This window comes from Gavia stellata, chromosome 25 (assembly GCF_030936135.1).
Source record: "Gavia stellata isolate bGavSte3 chromosome 25, bGavSte3.hap2, whole genome shotgun sequence".
Classification (NCBI taxonomy): Eukaryota; Metazoa; Chordata; class Aves; order Gaviiformes; family Gaviidae; genus Gavia; species Gavia stellata.
In genome coordinates, this window is record NC_082618.1 from 4,042,729 (window position 1) to 4,070,445 (window position 27,717).

Here is a 27,717-nt window from a genome sequence, read left to right on the forward strand (position 1 = left end):
TGAGTGAACAACTGGGTTAATTAGTGACTGATGATTTACAGCAGTTGACAGCTAATTTCTCCAGTTAAGAAGATTTCTAGCAAATCTGTAGAAACATGCACTCAGATTGGACATACTTCCAAGTGAGTGCATCTCATTTCTCATTTGCATTTTGCTTCTGCTTAGCAATGCCTCAAAGCTATTTTGGAACATCACAAGCTGTCCAGGCCACGCTGGTATATTTGTATGTAATTGTAAGGAGCTTTCTATTCTTTTTTGCTACAAAGAATGTTATATAAAAGGCAGGGGAGATTCCAGATGCAGAGGTACCCTGTACAGAGTGGCCTGCAGAACAGCAGCCAGGTGGTAAAGCAGCCCGGCAGGGACCGTCAGGCACATTCCAGGCAGGCTTCTGCTCTGCAGAACCACCAGTTTCTCAGTCAAAGCACGACACATCTACTGCCATGGTCCCGGGCTAATAAGAGAGTTTTGGTAATCAACTTCATGCCGGCATAGGGGTATATGAGCACATCTCCAGCACTCCTGCCAAGCTGCATACTGATTTTAAAAAGTGGCTCTGCAATGCTAGTTAATGTCCACTACACAAACCTCCCTCTGCAACCTAGATCTGGAGAGGATCAGGAGGCTTCAAGTGCAAAAGCAGGAAAAGCTGGAATTGCCTATAGTATATCCTCCACAGATAAAAACCTGGATGAAACTATGATGCTAACTTGGTTCCCACTTCTAAGATGACAGAAAATCTGTAAAAAAAAAAAAAAAACAGAAAAAAACCCCCAACAACAAAGCCCTACTATTTCAAGTAGCTACCTAAATCTTCTTGTTTTAACTTCCAGATGAAAAAGCTTTTGCCTGCAGATAAAAATACCTACCCTAACTTTAGTAATCCCAGAATGACCCTTACTGTTAAATATATGCTTTAAACATCTCTGAGACACCGCTGCTGAACATGGCAAATAGGTTTATGAGTCTGTCATCCTGCATAAAGAAAGGAAGATAAAGCTACTCCAAGGCCACCCTTGCACACTGCTCCCTTTCATCCACCTGTTTTCCCTCTTCTCTCCAGAGCACCACAACTGGGACCTTCTGGGTCTCCTCACCCATCTCCGGATCTGGAGTGCACCATGATCCGTACAGCAGCTTCTCATACCCAATGCATATTCCCTCCGTCCTTCCCTCTCCCCATTCTTGCATTCACTTGGGGAACTCTCCCAGCACAAGGGCGTTGATCTCCACAAGAATCCTACTACATGTGTGATGTAAATAAATCAAAAGGTCCTGTTCAGAAGAGGTTTTTTCATATCCTCACATGACCTGAGGGAGACATTTTTCTCCACAGATGAGAATTGCGGGTATATTAATACACATTGCCAATGCAGGATCCTGGAACACTCTTGGGTTTTCTTCCATAGCTCTTTAAAGCAGCCACTGCGGTCCTCTAATCATGGGCATTTTTTAATCTGTGTACGAGTGGAAATGCCCTTCTGCCATTGCTCACTCCAACATCTCCCACTGATTGAAAAATCATCTTTCCCTGAGCACAAAGCAACGCGACACTCCTCCTCTGCACACATACATGTGCACACACGCATGTGCACACACCTCCCACAGAAATGCATTAAGCATTTTTATTTCCTTCTGGGTCCTGGTCAAGCTGTGCTACGAAATGATCAAGCATGGTGCCCAACCGTCAATGGCTGCATTAGTTATTTTAAGCAATGTGTCTTTAAATTCATCTAGCTGACAAGGCAAGTGGCTTTGGACAGTTAATTAGTAAGGCGCACAGGTATTCAAAGAAGATCTGTGTAGGGCACAAACGCTTGTTAAGGAACCCAGAGCTTACCCACAACGCTATTAAGGAAAAGAGAAAAGAAACCAGCTTTGGAGTTATCACAGGAGATTATTTAAATGCATCAGTCTAGCTTCTTAAATGTGACCTATTAAGGAATTTACTATGTTCCACAATAGCTCCGTGGCTGATATAGCAGTAAAATCTGTGTATAAAACCTTACACCTGCATGAGGGTGTGTACTTAGATGAGAATAGAGTGCACTAAAATAAGCATGACAGCTAGGGCTTCACTATAATTGGAAGGGGTCATTGGTGTAGCCACGTGACTACGGTGATACCAGGAAAGCCTTATAGCACAAACAAGGCTTGCCCTCTTTTATTTATAGAGCATTTTATTCAGTGCGAATTGTAGCAATTTCTGAAGCTAAAACACCCTCCACAGCAACGTTTTGGTTTTTGCCTAACCGCATTGCCACAGGACCTCTACGAGAAGGGCTTTGGTAACAGGACAGCAATGCACACTCCTAAATGACTCACCCACGTTAGGAAAACCTGAATTCAGCCCAGGCTTAAGAGACGGAACTGCACTGTTCCCAATCCTGACACTACATCACTATTTAACCTTGGGTAAGTTATTTGATCACGCAGAATTTCAGAGTCTGCATTAGCCTAATGAAGATAATAACAATAATCATGTGTGTCACAGATACACTAGGGCTTGGTTATTATGTTCTTGTGAAGTGCTTAGAAGAGCCCCAGATGAAAGGGAAATTAGGAGAAGGAAGATTAATTAAAGACATGTTCGTCCCAAATAAAAGACGGGAACATTTTTGTTGTTGTTATTAGGAGAGAGAGGCTCTCTGATTTAGGGCAGCTTTTATTTCTATGTTGGTAAAGCAGACCCATTTTAACCACTTTCCATGTTCAAACTTTAGTTGTAGATTGTGGGTAGGTGATAAAGGCTGCTGAGCCTCTGATATTGCAAACATAAAGGCCTTTGATCAAAGGTCTGATTTCACAGTAACTGGCGTCTGTGATACGACAAAGCTGACAGGCCTGCCTCTGTTTTAACTGTTGCAAGGTGAAACAAGGAATCAAAAATTTACCGCCACTCTGACGGAAAAACTAGGATTGAAGAAAAGGAAACATTTTCTGTGGATAAACACACCATAGTGAGCATAGTTACTGCCGAGAAATGTTGCAATGAAATCATATTAACAAGCACTTGGGAATTTAACAAGACTTGTACGAACGGAAACATCTTTTCTACAGTGCTTTTTATCTAGGAAGTACTAAGCATTTATCATTTAGGTCACTATCATTACCCGTTTTAAACATGGGGAAAGGGACGCTGTGAGCGATGCGGCGATACATCTGAGCTCACATATAACTGAGCAGCACAGCCCAGAAAGAGACTCAAGCTCCCTACTTATTTGCTCCCACCAGAGCAGGCTTTCTCCTTTGCCAAAGACGAACCCTGGTTCTTCCTGCAGCGTGCGAGGAGCGTTAGATGCCGTACTTCAACATCATCTAGTGACAAATACAGTTCTAACTCTAACTTCATTGCGTGAATTTCAAAGTGATACCAAATTCCATGACTATCCCTCAGGGCATTCAGTAATGAATTTCTTAAAAAATAGATGAGGACAGGAACCTGGGAAAAAAAATTAATAATTGTACATTCTTTCCAGGACCCAGAAAAACCTTTCCTTCACCTTGCACAGAAACTTTTTTGTTTTTTAAAAAATAGGGTGGTGTTGAACCCTTCATTTCTCAAGAGTCAGATTTTTTTTAAATTGCTGTCAGCAAGTCACCTACACTTTAATTTGTGATAATTAATACACAGTAGAAGAAAAAAAGGACACAGCTTCCACTTGTTTCAGGAGACACTGCAATACAGCTAGCTAAAGGAGGAGTTTGGGTTTCCCCCCTTAACTATAAACAGTAAAGGGCTCTAATTTGTTAAGCTTCTGCTCATGAAACGTGCATTAATTCCTTAATGACAGGTGCACCACAGAGTCAGGACAGCTAATCACAAGATCAAGAGTTAACCACAGCACATAGCTCAGAGAAGCCCACGTCTTTTCAAAGAAAGGCTTGGCAATGTCCCACGAGCCAGTTCACAGCAAGTTTATAGCAAAAAATTATTTCCTAAAAGCAGAACTAATGATCCCTGTTTTCCTATGGCTTTATGTCTTGCAACAGCATTCTCCAAGCTTTTTTAGAGGTGGCGGATGTTCAAAATCTTTTGCTTTTGTGGTTTCTTTCACATCTAATAAACATTAAGCTCATGTTACAGGGACTCCCTCATTTCCCTGGCTCCAAATTTCTATGAAACCTCCAGCGGCATTGTATCTTTGAGAAGTCTTCCTTCTTCAAGTGTGGCCAAAATTGGCCAATGGATGAAAACAGTAAGGGGTGAGGGGAATAAAGAACAACCTAGAGAGAGACTGACTTACAAAATACCCTCTGTTTAAAAGAAACTGCTTCCATTGCGATTCATGTCTTCATTTACAGGAATTGCTGAAGTTCTTTTATTTTGGTGATAGTGGCCACATTTTATTCCAGAGTGACGTTCCTGTTTCAGAACAGCTATATGCACTATAGATCTGAAGCCAGCCATAGCTGCTTTTCGTCTCTATACAGAAGCAAATCAGCAGTATTATTCCACTGTATCTATAAACACAGAAATGCGTGCATTATCCCGTGTCAGTTACAACTCTCACTTCTGTTAGTCAACATTGTCAGTCTTTTAGTAAGATAAAACACCACACCACTCTGGTGAAAAATGGAACTAGGAAAATTTCTTGCAATGGTGTTTAATAACCTTAAGTTTCATAGCTGGCTAATAAAGCATCACTTTCAGGATAGACAGTCCCTAACTCTCATTCCTTATCTCAGGATGTTTTCATGTGTGAAGTGGAAAACTTAAATCTTCAAAGATAAGATTGGACACAGGTGCTGCACATAAGGGACTATCACTGAAATAAAGCAAACAGCATTTATCTTTCCCTCCCTACTCACACCCTACTTTTGCACAGTAATATCTAAACAGCTGAAGAGATGGGGTCAGGAAGAAAATGCTTAGCAGCCAAAACTTGTACAGAACATAAAAGGCAGCGCTCCCTTTGAAGAAACAGCCTGTTGGGGTCCTGTGAACATGCTTTCTCACTGAATAGAGAAGAAAAAGAAAAGATTCATTTTAAAATTAAAAGGCAATCCAGCCCTCAATCTGAACAGTAATCCACACTCTTTGGTCCTGCACTTCAGTCACTGGTATTAAAGGCGGTACTTTTAGGACACATGTCAACCCTTTTGATCATTTATTCTTGATTTAGATGTTGAGCAGAAAATAAAGCATCTTAGTTGTATGCCCATTAGAATGCTGCATAATACAGAGGGGATGAAATAAAAAAAAAAGCAGTGCCAGTCTGAGGCAAAGGGGGGGAAAAAACCTTATTGCTGTCTGATTATTTCAAGTAACTCACAAAAGTATTGCAAAGTGCCTGTGCAGTCAGTAAATGTAAAGTAAATGAGGATTCAGAAAGTACTTCAAACTCTGAGCACCGAAATTGGTGCTGTCAGATAAAGCAATTCTCAGATAAAACAAACTCCTTGTCAAGAATTCTGCTGCAGGGGTATACATATTGCAGGTGGAGAGCAGACTTAAGGTCTTGCATAAGCATGCCATGCCCAAAAGCCTTTATTCCTTCTGCTCGTGACATTGGCTGGAATCATGCTTGACTATGAGTACCCACATGGTCTGCAAGATAACGTACTGGGAAGCTGGGCTGGAGACCACCCGCTGACCGCTGCTTATGTCAATCCCTCAGTACTGAACCAAGAGAGGTTTGGTCTGTATAGAAGTGCAGAACACACTATAGTACGGATATAGCTCACCGTTGAACATGTTTTAGCATATATGGATGGTAGGTAAATCCACAAGGACCTGACAAGATAGATATGCAAGCTACCATAGCACAAAGAACTTTATTTTCAAACAGGCAGATGCCAAGCTAGCGAGGGCGCTTTCAAGTCAGTCCAACAGCCAGACACAAATGCCACCCAAACACCAGCAGATAGCTCTGTGCAGGTCTGAACAGGCATGCCAGCTGCTCCCAGGAGGTACGCACTTTACCAAGGGAGCTGCAGCATTCCTCACCAACCTCCGCATTGGAATGGTTTTCAGATGGGGTCCCAGAAGTCATTACTCTGTAAGCTATTCCCCACAAGGTACTGGAGATGATGGAAATGAAAACAAGAGAAAATTAATCTTTTCATTAATTTAGAAAGGTGCAATTCATGACTCATAGCAAGCTGTATAAATAAATGGCATTGTTTAAATCTTATTTGTAATTACACTTCAAGGCAGAGACTTTCAAAGCTGCGTGGAGAATATGGCATCCAATTGTCTAATTTATTGTTATTTTAAGCAGGTACTGTATGCCCAAATTCCCTTGGCAGATTATATCTCAGCTTAAGTGTTTTGCTGGAGGTAATTTTCGTGTGTTCATGACAGCAGCAATGAGAGGAAGGAAATCAAACAAAAGACAATTCCATCTATGTTCTCCAATTTCTTCCTCTCTCTGTGGCAAGTTGAAAGAGATCTGTGCACACTGCAAAGCTGTACACTCGCTGTGCTCTACCTGATTTGGCACTGCAGAAAGTGAGGAAGGACCAAATGCAAGCGGTTTGGGAAAGGAAACAAACCAGTAGGCTTTCTTTACCAGCCATGCATTTCTTAGAAATATGAAAAACTGCTCTTTGTGCTACTTCTGCCCACTACACTAGCCACCTGTTCATTACAACAATGGTAATTAATAAGGAACAAAAATTCCTAAGTAGATCACCTTGAAAGTCTTGTTCATACTCCGTCAGCTTCCTGCAGTCTCTGACCACAGACTTAAACTTCATAAGGATCAAAAATGTACAGAAAACGAGAAGTTACTGAGGGGAAAATCATTTGTGCTAATGCATATATAAATCTGGAACACAAATCTTCCTAGGAAATGAGTCTTATTAACACCTCGCTTGAAATACCCCAGGCATGCTTAGAAGGCACCTGGTGATCCCCAAGGAAACTGATGCAGTTTTGAGGAACTGTCACATAGCTGGTTGTTCTTGAAAAGTTGGACAGAGAACAAAAATGGTTGGAGAAGTGCCTCTCACTTATCTACTGCTTTTTAATACTTATAGCAGTGGTGCAGTGTTGCATGAAACCTAAGACATGTAGCAAACACATGGAAAATTACCAGCTTCCTAATATATATCACTGCTAATAGCCAGAAGGATCATAGTCACCCATTTATTCACTACAGAAGTCGAGAAAGGGTTACCATCTGTCCTTTTCTCAAGGCACTGTTTTAACCAAGAGATTTCTACATGGAAGTATAACCAAATCCTAAAATGCTGGATTTACTAGGACTGTAAGATATATAGAGTCAGAAAAACTTGCCTTTCATGTCACTTGAATTCCCATGCAATGGATTTGATTTTGGTTTCGTCTCCTGCTCATTTCGCTCCCACTTCGTGATGGAACTGACTAAGAAATCAGAACTGCTCCATGCACACTAAAACTGAACCCAAATGTAGTGGGGTTTCCTTCTGTGTTCAGAAACATGATCAGCAGTTTGACTTTTATATGATCGTTATTTAAAAGTACACACATAACCCTATCCAATCTTGAACTGACTTCAGATTTTTTTCTTTACTTAGTTGCATTCCTACCAAGTGTCTGCTACAAGAAAAAAATACAATTTCATATCTGAAATGGCAGAGACTGAGAGAAATCTCTTGCAATTACTTTTAAATGACCTGGAATTTCGGAGAATACTGTTAATTCATCAACTTGTAAGTGGGGTCATGAACTGCTGTTCCCTATCTTCTGATGCTCTAAGGGCCCAGAAGAGGACTGCAGATGTTCAGGGACAACAGAAGATGTTAGATGTTAGAAGATGCAGGTGTTAGAAATGACAATTACATTTGTCAAATACAGACATACTCCATCCTACTTATACCTTCTTTTTTGCATTATTTCCTAGTTTTATGTTGTTATTAATACCAATTTTTGGGGGTGAGGAGAAAGAAAATATTCACCTCAGGCACACCACCCTAGGATACTGCAAAAAGAAAAGACTGCATAAAACATCTACAGACATAAGGATCCTGCTGTGTGCTGGAGGCATGATACATCTCCATTCAGCTAAATTGTGCAATAGAGAAGTGGAGAAAAGCTGCAGAAATTGCTTTGAAAACAAAAACAAAAAAGTGTTTTCCTAGAGCCATCATCAGGTTTGCTTGTCAGATCAGATGCTTTTTTTTGTGCTCCATTCAAATGCAAAGAAAATGCTTAAAGAAAATTGCTAGTTCTGATATTTACACCCTTCACATACACAGCTGGAGTGAGATTTCTGCTGTGGTGGAGCAACAGCATCAACAAAATAGTCTAAACCTAATGGCAGTCATACTGCAAGAACTATTTAAACATAGATGCAAAAGACTTCTTGATTCCCTACTACATACTCTCGAATAAACTTTATGCTTACACAATGTTTAAGTACTTATTTTTACAGCAAGTTTTAGGGAAATGGGCCATTTCAGGGTAAAGATTATGATCTTGGCAGTAGGACTGAAGGAAGGAGGTTAATAAAGGTAGATGGAGTCATGAGAAACCTTCTCCCGACTTCAGCAAGGAAAGCAGAAGCTCCATAGAAGCTCCACAGAAGGCAAATCTTTTTAGAGTCACCAGCAGACATTTGTCTTGTTTTAGCTTCCCATCTGACAACACCACACACTCTGCCTCATGCTGGGGCTTTACAGGATCAGTCCTATCTTTTTAAGAAGCAGGATTTAAGAACTGCCGTCTCCTGTGCGTCTGTTTACCCTTGCGATATTTGGCACTCTCCTTAAAACAGTTGTTACTGCAGTTACTGAATTCTTTAAGATTTAACTCTACAAAACTGCATGGTTGTGCAGAAAATCCCCAAAACAGAAAAAAACAGGCTCCAAACCCAGAATACAACTCAATCACACCCAAAAAGTATTTATCTCTCATTTTCATGGCAAACTTGAAAGGCCTGCTCATTATTCTGGCCACAGTTGTGGCAATTACCATCTGTAGGGTGTAAGTTTCCATCAGACACTATGACCCTTCTATTTATTTTTTACAAACAGAACAATGATGATTCCTAATACAAAAAGCTTGCTCAGACACAAGACAACAAGGCCACAGGTTAATAGAGAAATGAAAGGAGAACGTAAGAAAACAATGCACCATTTCTGTCACTCTGACAGGTACCCTGACCAACTCAACGCCCTGTTTTTCATATTACTGCTGTAAAACAAGCCCTGCTCCTGTAAAGCTAGAAGTAAATAAAGTCCTCTGCCTTTTGCTTCGCTACCAAAATACTACTATGGCTGTCTGTCCTGATAAAGGACAAATTATTTGTCCGGTTTTTTTACCCCCACAAAGATGTAATTGCTTTATCTTTCTTATCTGATCAGCACAGTGCCCCATTACCTTATCAGCTGCTTATTCCCACCTACGTGCCCTGCCCTGACCCACTTGCTGCTGCTCCCCAAGTCACCTGCCAAAGCAGCTACTTGTGTGGCCATCCCCACAGTTAGAGTGGGAGCAAAAACACCTGGGAGGGAAAGGGGAATGGGTGTTTTTGCTGTACTTTCTCCTCCCTGCAGAAAACAGTAACTGATTTTCCTTATAAGACAAAATTAACAATGTTACTGCCCACAAATATTCAAGTAAGCCTTCAGAAAGGACCAACCACATGTTATTTCAGCAGAAGCAGGTCTTAACCCTTGCCTCCATTGCTCCAGCTAGATACAGACTAGTTCCAGAGCCTCCCAAAGTGCTTTGAGTTGCATCAATTTCCTCACCAGTCCATCATACTAATTGATAGGCTCTGAAATACATCATCAATTTCTGTCAAAGTACAGGTATTTAAATGCCATCCATCATCATATTTTTACTTAAAAGCCCTTACCCTCTTTCTCCTGTTTGCACACACGCTCACTCTCTCTCAGCATCATGCAGGGAAAGCTTCATGTTTTAATACACACTAACATCAGCTGCAAACAAGAGGTGTGAAAGGAAATTAGGTATGCAGGTCAACTCATTCACAAATTAACTGCCTATTCATTTGCAGGAGCATAGTGCTTTGCCACACTGGAAAGTCTTGCCAAACAAGAGGCAGCTAGGGGAGCATCAGTATTTTTCTAGCAGCTTGAAAACAACTGGAGCAGGTAGATTAAAAAATACCTTTGTTTCTCTGAGAAGCCATTTCAGGATCAACCTCTTCTAGTTGCTGTTCTTGGTTTCCAAACACAAGGCAGACAGAAGCATCTTCACCAACATTAGGATATTAATAATAATTAACTTGCAGGACCACTGTGAGTATTGATTATTTGTGAGGAGTTCTTACATGCTAGACAGTCTTGCTGTGCTAGGTGGGAAAGCAGAGCTAGAGAGGCTGTGCCCAGTTGTCTAAGAGCACACAGCAGGTCTGCAGGAACAGAACACTCTGGAACAGGGGCCGTCTGCGTTTCTCATGTGTTCCTGCTAAAGTCCCCTGACATGACTGAGCCTGCTCCCTATACTGCTTCTCTTTGCTGTCCTGCTTCCAGCACCACTCACAGGGATGCAGCAGGGTTAAAGAGCACAGTGACTTCTGCAATAGGATCCACTCTTGTGGACCTTAGGACTCTGTGGTAATATAAGCAGCAATACGTCATGGCAGTGTCCAAAACCTAGCTTGAGCTCTCTGTTCCTTCTTCCATTTATCATTTCTAACACAGGAAAATAAAGTAGTAAAATCTCAATGCCAGTTGTACAGTATAAACACTCAGCAACTGCCCTGTATTCACACTAACATGAAGATACTTCAGCCCAGCTATTTTCCTTATAAACTTCACATTACTCAACTTTGATCAAGATATGAATATAATTTCCTTTCTGAAACTTTTCAATCCAAAATAAACATTCCTCCTTCACAATCAAACATTTTTATACAAACCCACTACTAACATTTCACAGCACATTTGAAAAATAAATGGTTGCAGTCTATCAAGTAAAGCATTTTGCTTAAATTACACACTCTTCTTTCATAAAATTACAGAATGTGGTTTTGCCTTCTCGCCGTACCAGGGACTGCACAGAATTGCACTGCAGCACTGTTACTGCTGCTGCACCACCACATATGCATCCTGCAAACTGCTCTGGCCCAGTCTTCTGCTTCATATTAAACAACATAGAACCCCATTAATTTCTTCAGAAGCAGAGATAACAATGGTCAGCCTTATTGTCTGAAGGCTGCCAACAGCAGAGAGACCCCTATCATACATAAGGAAAGGCCAACAAAGGAATTAGGGCATACAGGTATGGCAGGGGTGATCCATATGCTAAGCAGAGAGCTCCGTTCTCCTGACAGTCGCTGTTACTCGTCTGCAGAGAACACAGCACAACAGAGTCCTTAATTGCAATTCCTAACTGTAAATGGAAATAATACGTAATTAGCGTATAACCAAAAAGCCTTCCCCAGGCATTTCAGATTTGTCTAAGAAGCGTCCATGACTACTGCAGTTAGTATCAAAGCGCCACTTCATTTTAGAGCTGAGCAGAAAAGTAAAAAAAATCTGGAGCTTAAAGTATCTTGTACTTCAAGACCGACCTCCATCCACAGGTTAGGTTACATCACAAGCTCTTGAAGACCTGAGTAGCTCGGTTAATTGCATTTACTTGTCATGTTCTCCTACTTGAGAAGTCCATACTAAGGCTAGGAGCGCAGTAACAGTTATAATAACAGCAGGGGATGCCCAGAGGATAAAATTGATGTAAAAAGCAAACAACAAAGAATAAGGTTTAATTTCTCAGGGCTCCTAAAAAAAAAAAAAACCAAAAACAAACAAACCAACTAACAACAAAAAAACACCATGATGAAACCTGACTGAAATGATGAAGACCAGATGAAAGTGCAACTCGGATCCATCTCTCCTTTCATCTCAGCATTTCAAGTTTTCAGACTTTATAATCAATGATATATTCTTTCAGTTTATGACATAACAATTAAACATATGGCCTAAAATGAGAGACTGGGTGCTAGCTCAAACTCAAAGCATGTAGCTAGTGATTTCAAATCAGCCAAAGGCTCATAGCAATATCTGACCCACTAGCTGACTTGAATCGAAGAGCAGAGCACATTATTTAGGAGATTCTTGGATTTTGCATAGCAAATGCCTCAGAGTTTTTCCTGCAGTAGCTCTTGATCTCACATTTTGAAGCGTCCTAGAAGACGACAGCCTGATTCCCCAGCATATCCTTCTGCTGGACGGTTACACGGCCACCAAAGAACACAAACTTCTCTCTACAGCCAACACGCAATCCAAGCGCCTTCTTGACACACACAGCGGGCACCTTCTGCCCCCCAGCACCCTGCTCATCGTCACTGCCTTCTCAGGGCTTTCTATTACAACACAACAGACAGCTTCTCAGTCCTCCCTGAGAGGCAAGAGTCTCCACCTAGATTAAACAGAAAAAGACCATGCTGAGGAGTTTAAAACATTCAAAATTCCAGCTCAGAAAGAGAGAGCTGCCAGTGGCCAACATTTCTAAGGGCAAAATTACAGCATGTGGGAATTACAGAGCTGCAGACAAACCAGCAATTTTTGAGGAATTCAAGTCACCAGAAGCAACAAATTAGGACCACAATGCTAACAAAATTAGACACAGTCTCCTTTTAACCTCATCGCTATTTTTAAGGGCTTTTTTCTTTTTAAGGTTTTGTATTTGTTTTGCTATTAAAGTTTCCATGAAATTGGGCTGAGATCAACTGTTTAGGAATGAAGTTTCCCCATAATTTACTCTCGTTACCTTAGGATGTGTGAAATCATGCCCATGCCTGTACAAGGAGGTTTCTCTCAGCCATTTAACAGAGTGACAGGGTCACCCAGCAAAGATAAAACTCAGTAGCAACATGAAAATTTCCACAATCTTTGCAAAAATGCTGCTTGACAGGACGCTGTCAGCTGTAGGATTTTTTTTTTTTTTTTAGATTCTCTTGCATTCTTCAGTCTTCTGTCCAGTTGGGGACACTGCTAGAGTCAAAAGGCAGCTCTTTCCCAATGGGACTCTTGCTGATCTACATGTCAATAGACTGAACTATGGAAAAACAAAACAAGAACCAAGCCAATTTCCACCCCCCTCCACTCAATAACAATAAAAATCACACAACACACATCTTTAAAACCACGTCTGTTCATTTTGATAATTACTCTAACAGTCTATCTAAGCACAGCCTCTCAGTCCCCTTCTTCAAAGGAGAAACCAAAACCTGAAGGAGGAGGAGGAAACGGCTCATCTGCTGAATACAATGTTCGGAAATGTGAGGTGAACATTCCTCACCAAAGCAAGATGAATGTTCCCACCCGAGCACAAAGAAAGGATTCATATTTCATATATTTTCCATTGTTCGAGCTTGCTTGTACATAACTAACTACATTTAGCAATCACCAATGGGAGATATTTAGCAGCTAAAAAGATTAATGTTTTTAACAGTGCAATAGCAGAAGCAGCAAGGCAGGCTGCACCCTGTTCAGTTCCACCAACATTCTCCAATTCTGACAGAGATCCACCCTTCCATGGGTACAGTTACCTCTCTAACAGCCACCAGCGAGATCTGCAATGTTCACTGCCCAAATAAAAACATCACATGAAAACTAACCACAGTGAGGGGGCTGCAGCAACGAACCCCAAAGGAAACCAAAGGCCACAGTTTGCTGCTCAGTCTACGCAGGGCTCTTGGAAAGCTCCACCGCACTACGCTGTCTCAATGATTTTCAATCAAAGAGTGGATACAAAGCCTGCGTGGAACCACAGAATTCTGGATTGAAACAAGTGAATACTTTGAAGTGTAAACTATTTAAATGAGATGGCTTCATGACATAAGGAAAATATCCTGTAGGTAGTGATGGAGGCTGTGGTTTCAAATTCCCGCATTGAAAAAAGCGTTGGTTTGACCCCAAGGGGTTCATCAGAGAGTGAAAAGCATGGTGGAAGGACTTGTGCTGAGAAGGCAGACGTGGCAAATCTCACAGCCCGATGGCCACTTCACACTCGCGTGCTGCTGCACATCGCTCCTACTCAACAAAGGGTAGCTGCTAAGGCAGGTGTGGCTGGCACACAGGGTCCTGCATGGGGAAAAGGCAGCAGCCCTGCACTCCAGCGAAGGCACAACGCCCAGAAAATCTGAATAGAAACAGCAAGAGAGGCTTTAACCAACCTACAATGGGTTTCAAATAGAAGTCTGCAGTGTTCCACAAGTGACTGCTACTGTCTCGAATGACGCAGCATCCTTGCACGGTCATCACTTGACACCAATTGCTGGTGATTCAGGTTGCCGCCTTTATGTATTTAACAGAAACCTCATAACACTCCCCTTTCTAGCTTTCATTACATACGCTGAAAGCACTCTTCAACTGGACCCTGTAAAAATATAATGCAGAGTGTTTATGGACAAAGACAAGCTTTAGAAGACTGGCAAGGAATTAAGCATCCTTAAAACTATTAATTGCGATCGAAGGAACAGGGAACACTTATCAGCAGAGGCTGCTGGCACACAAGGTCATAGCAGCAGCCAGCAATGGCAGGTGCAAATGATGAAATCTGCGTGCAAATTCTAGAGGGACAGCTTTCTAACAGAGGAGCTCTTCTCCACTGGGGCTGGTGCCACTGTTTAATTTGATTACACACAACTGAGAGCCTGGGGGAGGGAGAGAAGGAAAGAAACAGAAAGAGTGAGGACCCTCTAAGCACGCATGCCCAACTTAAAAGGGCGCATGCAGCTGCAGTCTCGGCAGCAGGGGCACTGAACAGTGGTCCACAGCAAAATTACAGGGGGATCAGACAGCTGACATGGCATGATCCTTTGGTAGACAAAAAATTGCTTGCTTTCCCCTCAGCAAACCACATGCCGCATTGCAATTTTGACTGGAAAGACGCTATCCCAGATTTAAAGGGAAACTAACCTGTTAAAAGAAATACATCACAGAGCAGGAGAGGCTGGCATCTGTGTGTGAAGGCACCACCACACACACAGACTGACACTCGTCCGTAAGGCTCGCAGGCGCTACGCTGTTTCAACTCACTACCAAGTCTTTTACTACCTGACTTTTTAAGAGCTGCCTAGAGACTCTTTTCTCACCGTAACTTCTAACCTAAAAGTACCCAAAGTGTGCTCTTGCTTCCCTCTAGCCCTGAAATCTTACAGAAGCACCCTGGGAGTGTTTCTTTAAAAGACAGAACAATTCAGTCTCTATTGCTTTCTGGGTTAAAAAGGAAAAAAAACCCAAAACAAAAAAAACACCAGAGTCTAGGATCAGGTCCTCCAGACTAAGACCAAGAATATCACTAAAAAAGAAAATTGCTCTTGCTGAGATATTTAGGTACAATTTTTTTTTAAACCTACCTTAAAATTGTCATGACACTACCTACCAGAGTCTAAATTATATTTTCAAAATTATATGTATTAATATCTAAAGTGTATAATTACAAAGGAGCAGATATATTTTAGAAACACCATACTTATAAGCCTATTTTTTAAAATAGAAACTTTCTGCATGACTGTAAGATCTATATTTTGGGTCTCCCGTCTTTACGACTCAATACTAGCAGAGGCAACAGGAGTCCACATGTTCAAATGGAAGCTGCAAACAGTGATCTTCTACATCATGTCAACGGCACTGATTAAAAAAAAGAAAAAGCAAACCTTACTCCTGCAGAACAAAAGAAACACCTGAAAACAGTGGAAAAACTGTGCTGCTAATAAATTTTCTTCTTGCCAGCTTCCTTCACTAAAGTCAAACTCATCCAAGCAAAAAAAGTTTTATGTCTTTGTTTTAATCTACCAAGAAAACTGAAACACTGAAAAATACTGTTTTTTTCAGCCAGAGGCGTGCTTAATGAAACTTGCAATCAGCTTAATTACGAGACCAGTGATTTAAATCTACTAACTGGCGATGTCCACACCATGACCAATGCTACCTGTTGTTTTCTGGCAGTCTCTGCACAGAGACCAGAGGCTGAATGTCTACGACTATCCAGACAAACCAAACTCTCCCACTGCTGGGCTTGCTCTCTATACTCAAACTTCTTGCTACAGATAGCAATTGCATAGGAAATCTCTCCCACTCAAGAGGGAAGCAGTTTGTACTTCAGTTGCACAAGTCTTCGAGTGAATAAAACCAAACACCGTCAGGTTACAAAGTCCAGTAATTCCTAAATGGTGATGAACATATTCCCTATTCACATAGAAAAGGTGAAGGGACGGTGTAATAGAGCTTGACTAAATATTTAAATCAAGAAGGTTAAATCCTGATTCAGATTGTATTGCACCTGCTTACAGATAGAAACATCTATCCAGCCACTCACATAACTTGTGTTTTTATTCAAACATTTACCTCTACTGCTAATTTATTCTTGTTAAGTGAAGTGGCTTTCAGCAATGCAAGTGATTTAAATGAACACTTGTGAGGCAAATGTAAGCTTGCAATGATGTACAGAGTTTGACATTTATACCATTATATATTTTTGAACATAATACAACTACAGAAGCATTACTAATTTTGAGTCACTTCCAAATGAGAAAAAGAAGTATAACAAGAACAATGAAATGCAGAGAAAAAGTCATTTACCTCTCTTTTCTTCAGCTACTGCTGCAATCCCTCTCCACCCACAGTCCAAAAATCTGGTAATTTTGGTAGCTTTGTAATAACTTAATGTACACCCACTGCACCTTGAATAGCTGCCAAAAATGTGCCTTAATATCACATGCATCTTAGCACACCTTTAAGGACAAAGGTCATTTTAACCCTACTTGGAAAAGTGTTTTAGCTTCCAAGAGGTTTACTGAAGCATGGCATGAGAGACGAAGAGCCTCTGGAAGGGCACTATGCAGCGACTCAACAAATGTGTTTTCACTAGAAGTAAGCTCCAAGAAGCAAAAGCTGTTCTCCCTGCACTGCATCTGTAACTTTTGAGACATACAGGTTCAGAAAGACGTCCCACTTCTCCAGTGCCCCCAACCCCAGCAACTTACGAGTGTGACCCAAAACTTACTGCAGTTAAAGGTCTACCCAATTTCACGGGTGTTAAAGCACATATAAAACAGTGCACTAGCTTCCAAAACTGGTCACACATCTAAGCGTACAAAATAGCTGCGAGCAATATCCATTTATGCCAAGCTGTAATTTGCCAACATGTGAGAGGTGCCAATTATGACCACCTAAAAATACATGTTTTATGAAGGAAATAGCAAGTGACCCTAAATTTTAGCAGTTCTACCAAGACTCTGCTATAATGAAATAGGCAAGAAAAGCAAACTCATTAATTTTATTGCTTTTTCGGCACTTCTGTACAGTTCCAAGTACGCCACAGAGCCGGCAAGCACACAGCAGTACGTGCTAGGGAAGCGTTGCAAACTGCTCATGAGCATCCAGCACCTGCATACATATAAAAAGTAGATTAAATGAACACAGAGGTAAATTAAATAAAGCTGGTTATTCCCTCAACAGCTAAGAAATGCCATTGGGGAGAAAGGCAGGGAGGAAAGGGGAGAAGATACACTCACTGCACGGAGTACTAGTGGGTGAGTACCCAACCTCTGGCCAGAATTAGCACCCAACAACCTCAACGTTCTGATCAGTTACTCAAGGTTTTTTGTTAGGGATTGTGTAATTGTTTATGCAGTCTGTATGCAAGCACAGACGAACAAAAACACCAGGATTCCTCTCATTTAGAGAGAAAAACAAAAATTATCTCCCTTGCCTTAATACCAGTTGGGAATAAAACACACACACGCTTTTTAGTGCCCCAAACACCATAGCTTAGTTGATCATCAGAAGCGCAGGAATCTCAGCGCACTGTTGTTATAGTCAAAAATGAATTACTAGAAACCAACACCCTAGTATTTTTCATATCTTGTTATAGGAAAGTAATCATGGGGCGATCAATGTTTGCCCTTCCAAGCACCATTACTCAGGTACCTTGTTTGGCACTTCCAAGTTACAAATTCCTCAAAAATTGCCAAGGAAAAAAAAAAGAAGTCTCTTCTCCTAATACTATCACATTGCATGGCTTTTTGTCCTCCCCCTTCTCTTCCCCATCAGAGAAGGGACTAACAGATCCAAGACGGAGCTGATCAGGAGCTGTCAGTTTTAATCAGAGCATTGTAGCTGTCAGTCACCAGTGGCCCTTGGGTATTTTGTTTCCTGAATATATAAAAGATTGTTATCCTGAAAGTTAGTCAGCATTTCTGGCTGCTAGACGGAAATAACAAGACTATTATAAATGTTTTAACATTAGTACAGCTGCAGCAGTATTTGAGTTCTAATAGCTTAACACAAACACATTCAATGACCACTCTTTATGAGGCACGCTGGTGCATTAGAAATCATTTTTCCTTATTGCATAGTTTGTTTCCTAACTTACACAGTCAGCATTTATTAATAGTGTTGTAATTCTGTATTAATTATTATTTAGCACTGACTGGAACTGCACAAAATTAGCCCCTGCCCCACAGTGCTTAAGCAGCCCTGATTCAGTGTCCCATAACCAACATTTCATACACCAACCTGCTCAATTACTAAAGCCTGGATAGCTGGCCAAATTATTTAACTCATGCTGCTCAGGACAGCCAAGCCACAATGAGTCTAGCTGGGATAAAGTTTACAAGCACGACCCTGTTGGAGAAAGCCACCCAACACTAAGGACAATGTAAAAATGAGAATCCAGCATCTTGGGGGGGGGGGGGAAACCTGCCTGACTCACATTTTCAAGCAAAAAGTCTCACTGAAGAGGTTCACAGCAAGAGCACACAGTGGTTTGCAAACTTCCCAGACTGCACACCTGAGCAACACTGTACTAACGCGACTATAAACACCAGCCTAAATGCAAAACATCCAAGGTCATGACTACAACACAGGCACAAATCATGAAATCCAGCAGTGACAGGCAGAAAGAAGTGAAAATTGCAAATCAACAACAGGGCAAGACCCCCCTTTCAGATCTGTACTGCTTTGTTGGCACGCTCTCCCAAAGGATCACTTCTCTGAAATGAGCGTATGCAGAGAGAGCAGATCATCAAATCACAGGACAGCCATATGAATCAAAGTTAACCTTTGGGTAGGTTTAATTCAGGCACTGCAGGCTTCACACCAACAGAAGTCCTGTTGACTCTGTCAGTTCACCCACTCTTGTTGTTTTCCATGTTGCCAAGATCTCAGGGCTCATGTTCTAAGACAATAATGACATGTTTCTAGTACAAATAAAGAAAATGGGAAGCTACGAAACAAATAATTAACTGTGTTCTGTTATTTACATAATTATTGGCAGAAGCCTGAACAAGGAGTAAAATGGATTACTGCAGTTTTGGTTCAATGCAGCCTTAAAATAAAAAAACACCATCACATGCCAAGGCTGAAAGGATTTTCATTCCAGCATGTGGTTCTCTCATTCTGCCAGCCAAGCTCCAAGCTGCTATTGCAGCTATTCTCCGTATAAACCCTGATCTTTTCTCTCTGCTGTTCTGTTCAGCCACTGCAGTTGCTGGCCACCAGCAGCACCTACTCCACTGTAGGAGACAATATTGTTCCCCAACACACAGCCCTGGTATGTTCATACTGCTGAAGCCTGAATTTATGTCTGGCAAGGCATAAAGCTGAGTTTTTCTTCTCTATTTCTCTCCCTTCTCTTCAGCTAAAATTGCTCTATGATTTCAGTTGTGGAAGAAGATCAACAGTTCTGGAGAAGGATGATTGATATTTATTCCCTCAAAACCAGAAGTATAGAATGGGTGGGAGCAGCTACATTGCTCTCACAACATGCTTCATTGCTGTCTAGAAGGATCAGCCTGACAGAAGAACTCAATGCCTTACTCTGTCATTTTAGATTTTGAGAGATAACACGGTGGTTCCCAGCCATGCCTTGTGCGGAGGCTTTCATGAAACACACAGCATCATGAAGAGTGGAACAAGATCACCAGAGGGTCCTGAACAGCTCATTCAAGAGCCTCCAAAAGAAACCTTCAGCCACTCCTGACTGGCAACAGATCCAAAGCAACGACCTCAAAAGTGCAGGATCCAACATCCCTTCAGTCATCCAGGGTCCCTTACATTCTCACTTTCCTGATTGTAAAACCAGAAGCACGGAAATTAGTGTTCCCTCCCTTTCACTTCCTTTCCCTGCAACCCTACAGAAATAGCTGGGTTACATAAGACAGAAACACCCACAAAATAACAATGAAAACAGATGCGTCAAAAAAAGAAAAAATGTGTATGAGATGCCTACTGTGCGTGCCAATTTCTAAGTACTCGTCCAGTCTATGAATAGCGTGGTGAACTATTTTAATAGTACCAAACTCAAAGGGAGGTTCTAGTAGTTAAGAGCTCAGAACTAAGGGTTTGGGGGTTTGTTGTTTGGGTTTGGTTGGCTCTTTTTTTTTTTTTATTTTGCCTGTAACTGTCTCAGATTTGCTTCATGACTTTCAGACCAAGAATTTCAGACCAGTTCACCAAAAATGCAACTTTCAAGAGAGGTCCATGCCAAGTTCCGTACCCAAACTTCTTGGAAACGACCAGGAGTTGTTCACCTCACTTACACCTCTCTGGGCTCTGAGCCCAAGCCCATTTTGCTCAACTCCCATTAACTTCCATGGCCCCTTAGGCACTTCACAGGTCCTTTGCGGAACTCATTTTGAACATACGTTATTTTTTTCTAGAATACTCATCACCCTACATCCATAGTGCCAATTTCCAGAAAACTCTCTCAACCAGCAGAACGGCATCATCCTCCATCATCCATTTCCAACAGACACCTTCACACTTTCTCCTGTGAAGCTCATCGTGTTTGGTAGACGCTGTCTGTAAACACTTGCTGAAAGCTACAGTTGTCTTCCCTCAAATCCCTCCTCACTCTTTGCCTAGGCTGCCTACCAAATAAGTCACAGCTGCTAATCTCCTGGGGCTCCCTACACTAACCAATACTGTCTCTTGTCTCCTTCAGACTCTCCCATCCATGGCCTACACCTCTCTGGTATCTCTTGATATACATGGATTGTAAGTACCTTGGATGCACCATTGGATTCAGTAGAAGCTGCACAATGATGTCAGGGATGACCACATAAAGCAATGATGATGCAAACAAGCAACTCGGCAAAGGTTCTGATCTCCGAATTTCCTAATTTCTATCTGTAAAATAAAAATATGGTTTCCCATTGAATCTCCTGAACAGGTACCATGAGCCTTTATTAACAGTTATAAGGAACATGAGACCTTTACAAACCTTATTTGATTCAGGCGACACATTATAACACCTTTCAATCACAAGCTCCTCAGCACTTGAAAGCCCAAGCAAGAGCTATGGGATTTCATATTAGGGGAAAAGTCACCAGCTTTTAACAACATCTACTGAACTTAGTAGCCCACCATGCCACCTAATCGGCAGCTTATTTGCTTCTGATGTACAGTCTACCAGAAACAATAAAGAATAAATGTATAATAAATAGGAGCAACTAGAAACAAGTTGACTGATGGAATTTAACCCTATTACAGCTTGGCACGGTATTTGAAAAGTCCTGAAGGAACGACTACAGAATTCCCACACTTTTGACCAGGGAAGCTTTTCCACACAACTTCTGATATTGACAGTCTCCGAGATCAAGGGACTAGTAAGATCATCACATTATTCTTAAGAACACACTCAATATTTATGAGGATCTTAACTCCATGTAATAAAGGCCACATTCACTGACTGCGATGACTTGGATGCTTTGGGGATAAAATTAATCAACATGCATGAAAGAGGATCTCAGAGTCAAACAGGAAAATCTGCACATAATAACAAAGATAGTAACTATCTGGCAAACCTACATCACAAGGAAGAAAAATACCATGATTAAACATAATAAGACTTCACTTGAAATGTAAAATACTCTGGAACAAATCCTGCCAACTCGCATAAGAACCAGCAAACAGGAAGCAGCTGACTATGCAATAAAGCCCATCACAGGGAAAACACGACGTTAGAGAACTAGATGCTACTACACAGTCCTTGTCATTGTGCTGCAGAGTGTTTTCTGTCGCCTGCTTTTGAAGTGCATGAGGTTCAGTCCTTCTACTTTCTGCTCACAGTGCAGTACTTGTTGAATTTTGAGCCAGTAACGGGTACCTATTGTCCAAGCAAAACATTGTCGTTCTTTTGCAAACTCTCGCGTGTGTGAGCTAGTGGCACTGCTGGCTCAAGTAGGTTCTGTCAATATTCTTTTCTAATAGTTTCCAACTTCACACTGCTTCCACAGCCAAGTCCTAGGTTGAGATTAGCTCAACGAGACAAAAAATGAAGAGCTTGCACTGCCATTTAATGGTTTCCTCCCTGAAACTATAAGCACAGAGATAGTCTTGTTACAATGGGGATAAGTGGCTCTCTTTATCCCATTACATATGAGATTATATGAGATCTCAGACCGCATGAAGATCATTCCGTATGAAACATGCTATAAGGTAATATATTACTATCACAAACATGAGCTCACAAGTAAAAAGAAGCAGTTTTGGCTTATAACCTCTTGAATGTCCTGGCACTTGAGAGTTAGTATTGAACCTTTCCTAACCCTTCAGTTAGAGCTTGTACTACGTAGTTTTAAACTTGACATTCAACTTTCAATAATCATTTGCATGCATGTATCTTCAAAGAATGGTACTTGATTTGCAACTATGTGTTGTAATGAGAGGCTAATTAACACGAATATGGTTATTAGCAAGTTACAGACATTTACAGGACAAAAACAGCAGACCAAAGCCTATAGCATCCTGTGTCACAGGACAGAGAACCTCAAGGATGAACTAATACCAGCCAAGACTCTGCCACTAACTACATTACCACAGGCAGATCGCCGACACTCTACAACTCTGTTTCCCCTTCTGTAGTGGGATAGTAAGACTCATTTACTTCGCTGGGGAGTTCTCCAGCTTAATTAAATCATTACCTTTAAATTAAAGGCACTACAGAAATGCCAGGAAGTAGCATCTGAATTAAAAGGTGGAGGTGACACCCTAATGAAGCAAGACTATTTTCATCATCAACAGCAGGCATAGTAAAAGGTCATCCATGGCATAATTGTGAAACCACATTCCAAGCTTCTGAAGGTAAGATGACTTTTCCCAAAACTTCATTAAGGAAGAAGGTATGTCCCAGCATCACCAGATGGCTGAAATGCTGTAGTTTCACAGGTAACCTACAATGGTTTCATTACTGCTAGTTTTCCCTTTTCCGTACTCCTTGCTTTCCTAATAGCAGCAAAATATCACAGCTCTTGAAAGAATGCTTTTTCCACAGGCAACTGTTTTCAGTATTATCAAAGACCTATTAAGAAAATTGCAGAGGATCATTTCCCTTCAAGTAAGTAATGTTCAGCACAGAGTTTTCAGTCTTTTCTTTAGAAGAGCCACAGTCGAGCCACTCCCACTTTTTGTCTGGGACAGCTTCTCCCAATTTTCATTATATTTCAACATTCCCCAACCACACTGGAAACTTCCAACTCTGCGTAAACATAAGGACATTATTGAAAGATCCACTACTACTGCACAGGCTTTTTATTTTTAAGTATTGGAAGAAACTTGTTCTTAAACAGTCCTCAGTGGAGGCCCAGTTTTATCATGTATTCCCAAAAGAGCTGCAACTTAGTGTCAGGTGTGAAGCTGTATATGTCCTGTATCTCAGAAACTGCACTCAAGTTCCATCATGGAACGTCCCAGTACCAAAAGGCACATCCCATCCTAAACTCATTTAGTCCATACTGGGAAGTCATTAAACCAAAACTAGGGAAACAGGCAGCTACTTCCTTGTTTGTTGCACCTGAAAAAAGATTACCCAAGAACAACTCATTATACACAACCTCTTTGTATCCAGAGTGTAAACACCAAGAAATACCACATTTGCTGTTTACTTTTTAGCAATGCAAAAGCATTTGCTTTTAGGAGCAAGATGTGCTGCTGTACGAGAGGTCAGCCTAGTACTTTCTATTACATAAGATCTCCTTGCATTGACTAGATGCATATTATTTAGCTTCTGTGTGGTTACGCTAGAAAATAGTGGAAGACACATAGGGAACTACATCTGCAATAAAGAACTCCATATATGATTTTTTTTTTTCCTATTGACTAAAAATAAACTAAATGTATTACCTGTATATACTTACTATATACATACTAAATATACATTTTTTTTTTTTTAATACTTGGATTTGTGACCAGGAAGACCAAATTAGTTGCAACCAAGTTTTCAAGTAAGATAGAAGATGTACTTGTAGTATCGTGCCCATACAACTAGATTCTCTGTTTGCTTATGTCCGTTTGCCAGCTGCCTACTAATCGCTTTTGAGTCCACTGACCTGCTTTTGACTAAATTTGCCAGCAGGAAGAAGTCCCAAAGTGCCCAACACTCCCATTTTAAAAAAAATGGTTGGGTAGAGGAGAGACTCTTAGAAGACAAGAAGAGAAAGGTTAATGACAAAGGTCAACTCTTATTTGACATCAGAGAACCCACAGGAGGGATCACCCTAGAGACACAAATCCTCAGCAGCCAGTTTCCATTGGGACTGCTGCTCTCCTAACACTTGTCTTGAATAGAGCTGGAACCAGAAATTCATTCCAGTTCTCACAACAGTTCACTGGCCTTAGGTAAATTGTAACTTCTGTGGCTACTTCCCCTGCCATAACGTGGCTAGCGTTGAACTCCCTTATTACATTGCTGCAACAATTCATATTTGAAATGTACTTTGAAGGTCTGAAGAGTTGTATTCACTAATTATTACCTGTCTTGAGACATAAGCTGAATATTCAAAGTGCTAGCTTGATTCATATGTAAGTGCACATCACATAAGCATGTGGTACACACTAAGACTCAAAATATAAAAGCAAAGATTTCTTTTCGAGAAGACTTTATAATAATGTCAGTTTTGAGCTCAAAAAACATATAATTTTTATTACCACAACTCTTCTATTAGACTGGATTTAAATTATTCCTTGTTTTGTATTGGCACTTTATAAAACACCAAATTCAAAAATAAATACCAACTGACAGAAGACAAAAAGATCATGCAAAATTCGTTTCTGTCCCCAAAGGAAAATCTGATGTCCGAGATCTTAAACCTTTTATATCAAGCTGAAAGCTAACAGAGAAGTTCCACAGGGTAGTTACTGGGCACTGCAAAACCAGAGCTTATCCCAGAAATACTGGCAATCACAGCATTAGGACTGGCAATACTACATCACAGTGGGCAGGCATTTTTACCCTCTGGTCAGGCACTTTCCAGCCCTCCCACAAACAAAGATGCTTCTGCTTTCCTTTCCCAGAGCATACCATGCCTTCTATGCCTGCTGGCAGAAAAATCAGATGATAAAGGTCTTGCTGAAAGTACAATAGCCAATAGGTGAACAAGACAATGCTTTTTTTAAAAAAAAATAAAATAAATAGACTGAGTGTGCATGGGGGGGGGGGGGATAGCTTCCTGCAAAAGAGACTTCCCGTGCATTAAAGGAAAATGGTGCTTTGTGGTAAGTCTCTTTACTAGAGAGATTCCTATTTGAGGATGAGGGAGCAAACTACAGTTTTCTTCAGTAATAACAGATCAACCTCTTACTGTCAAGCTTCCTGCTATAACCTACTGACTACCAACCGAGTACTCAACACTTCCCAAGATGGGCCTTTACATTTCCTGAAGGAGCAAGCCCTGTCTAAAAATAAAAAAGCCACAGCAGTATCAGTTAAGTTTTCCTTCTAATCCTCCCCATCTCCACACCCCAGACAAAACAAAGCCAACCTGGCCAACTTATTCTGACAACAGTGACTAGATTTACATCCCTTGCACCCTATTACTGCCCTACAAACATATATTATTTTAATGTAGTATAAACAAATATGCTGATTTGTTTAATGCCACATTGAGTCCTAGTGATTAAAATATGTATATGCATAGCACAAAATTTATACATGCACAAACCCCTTTATAAGTTCTGAAGATAAAATTAGCAGTATTGCCAAACACAGAATATGTATTATATTTTAATTACATGAGACAGTTGAATACCAACAAGCCTACTTCATTTCTAATTAGAAAAAGTTCAGTAATCATTTTCTTCCCTGCTGTTATTGCCTGACAGGAATAAATGAGGAGTCCCCTCTAGGGACTGTACAGTAAACATCCCAACACACATTTGTTTCAGAGCTGAGCTTCATAGTAGTAGCCATAATCACGGAGGCACACGGCGCCTTTCGCGCAGTACAGCGGGTAAAACGCGCCCGTCGGAGTGCGCGATTTTAAAATGTTTACCTCAAGAAACCAGACGCTTCGCCAAGTGCAATGCAGCTGCCTCGCTGCTCCTTCTGCGTGCCGCTCCACCGCCAGCCAGCCGGCAGCCACTGCCGGGCAGCTCCGCTCTCACCTGCCCCCGAGCCCTGCAGAGAAGGGACCCTCCTTGGCGAAGGACTGAAGGACAGCCTGGCTGCTCAGGCTGGAGGGACTCGGCAGAAACAAAGCCAAGGTGGTTGCTTCAGTGCTATTTTCGCCCACAGAAGCAAAAGCCATGGCATTCCTCCATTTCCCCCGTTTCACAGCAGACCGTATTTCCCCGACAGCAGCTGCACCTGTCGCCCACGGCACCGACCCCGTCCCTCAGATCAGTAACGCTTCTCCCACCGGCCCACGTGAAGTACCCTCCGCGTTCGCCCGGCACCAGTCCTTCCCGAAAAACCCCGCTCCGCCACCGGGCCGAGACAAACAAAGGACACCTCCTTTTATTTTCGATAAAATTCAGACAAACTAGAGAACAATACCGGAGGGTCTGCACAACGGGCAGCAGCCGCAGCCGGCCGCACCGCATCCCCACCGCCGACTGACTCCAGCCCGGGCACGGCGAACCGGCGCCCCCGGCCCGGCTCGGAGGACGAGCCCCGCTGCCCCCGGGACGGCGCTACCGGGCGGGCGGCGGGGATGGAGGCGGCTGCACCGTGCCCGCAGGGGCTGCCCCCGCGGCGCAGGGGACGCCTCTCCCGCCGCAGCCGGCCCGGGCGCCCCTGAGGGGAGGCGACGCCGAGGGGTGCCCTCACCTGCCACCGTGTACCGGTCCAGGTAGTTGAGCACGTTGCCCACGCTGAGGATGCCGGCGGCCGCCACCCGGGCGCGGCCGAGGCTCGGCGCCTTGTGGCGGGCGGCCGGGCGGTCGGGGTGCTTGCCGGCCGCCGGCGGGTTCATCCTGCCCGACAGGGTCTGCACCTCGCCCTCGGCGCCCCGGCCGCAGCAGCCCCGCTCGCCGTCCTCCTCCTCCTCCTCGTCGCCGGCTCGGAGCCGCCCGCCGCAGCCCGGGCTGCTGCCGGAGGAGCCGTCGCTTTCCAGGCACATCATGGGCTGCGGGAGGCAACCGCGGCGCGCAGGAGCCCGCGCGGAGTGACCGCCGGTGCGCGCTCAGCGCCGCATCCCGCGGCCGCCCCAGCCGCCTGCCTGCGGGACCGGCCGCCGCCGCCGCCTCTGACAGCTGCCCGGGCGGGGCGGGGCCCGGGGCAAGCTCCGCCCCCGCGCGCCCCGTCCCGCCTCAAAGGCCGCGCGCAGCCGCGCGCGCCCCGCCCCACGGGCCGCCGCGCGCCCCGCGGGGGAAGGGGTCCCCTCAGCCCGCCTCGGGCTGTCCCTCAGGGCGGGCCCTGCCCCGGCGCCGCGGGACCAAGTCATCAGTGCCCTTCATCGAGCTCTTACCATTCTGCAGCGCAGCGCAGCGGCTTAGAACGCATCGACTGGCAGAGGCGTGGAGTTAGCTGGCAAAAAAAATACCGAACAAAACCAGGGCCTCGCGCGGCGCCGGCCTGTACCCCACAGC

The 27,717-nt window shown here is 42.7% G+C and overlaps 1 protein-coding gene across 1 annotated transcript in view; it reads right to left on the reverse strand.

Moving 5' to 3' along the window:
* LOC104257761 (SPNS lysolipid transporter 2, sphingosine-1-phosphate) overlaps window positions 1-27,251 on the reverse strand; it is a 138,135-nt gene extending 110,884 nt beyond the window's left edge. The window contains exon 1 of the mRNA XM_059829131.1: window positions 26,957-27,251. Coding sequence (XP_059685114.1) covers window positions 26,957-27,251 — 295 coding nt within the window. The remainder of the gene's footprint in view (window positions 1-26,956) is intronic.
* Between the last annotated feature and the right edge of the window lie 466 nt (window positions 27,252-27,717).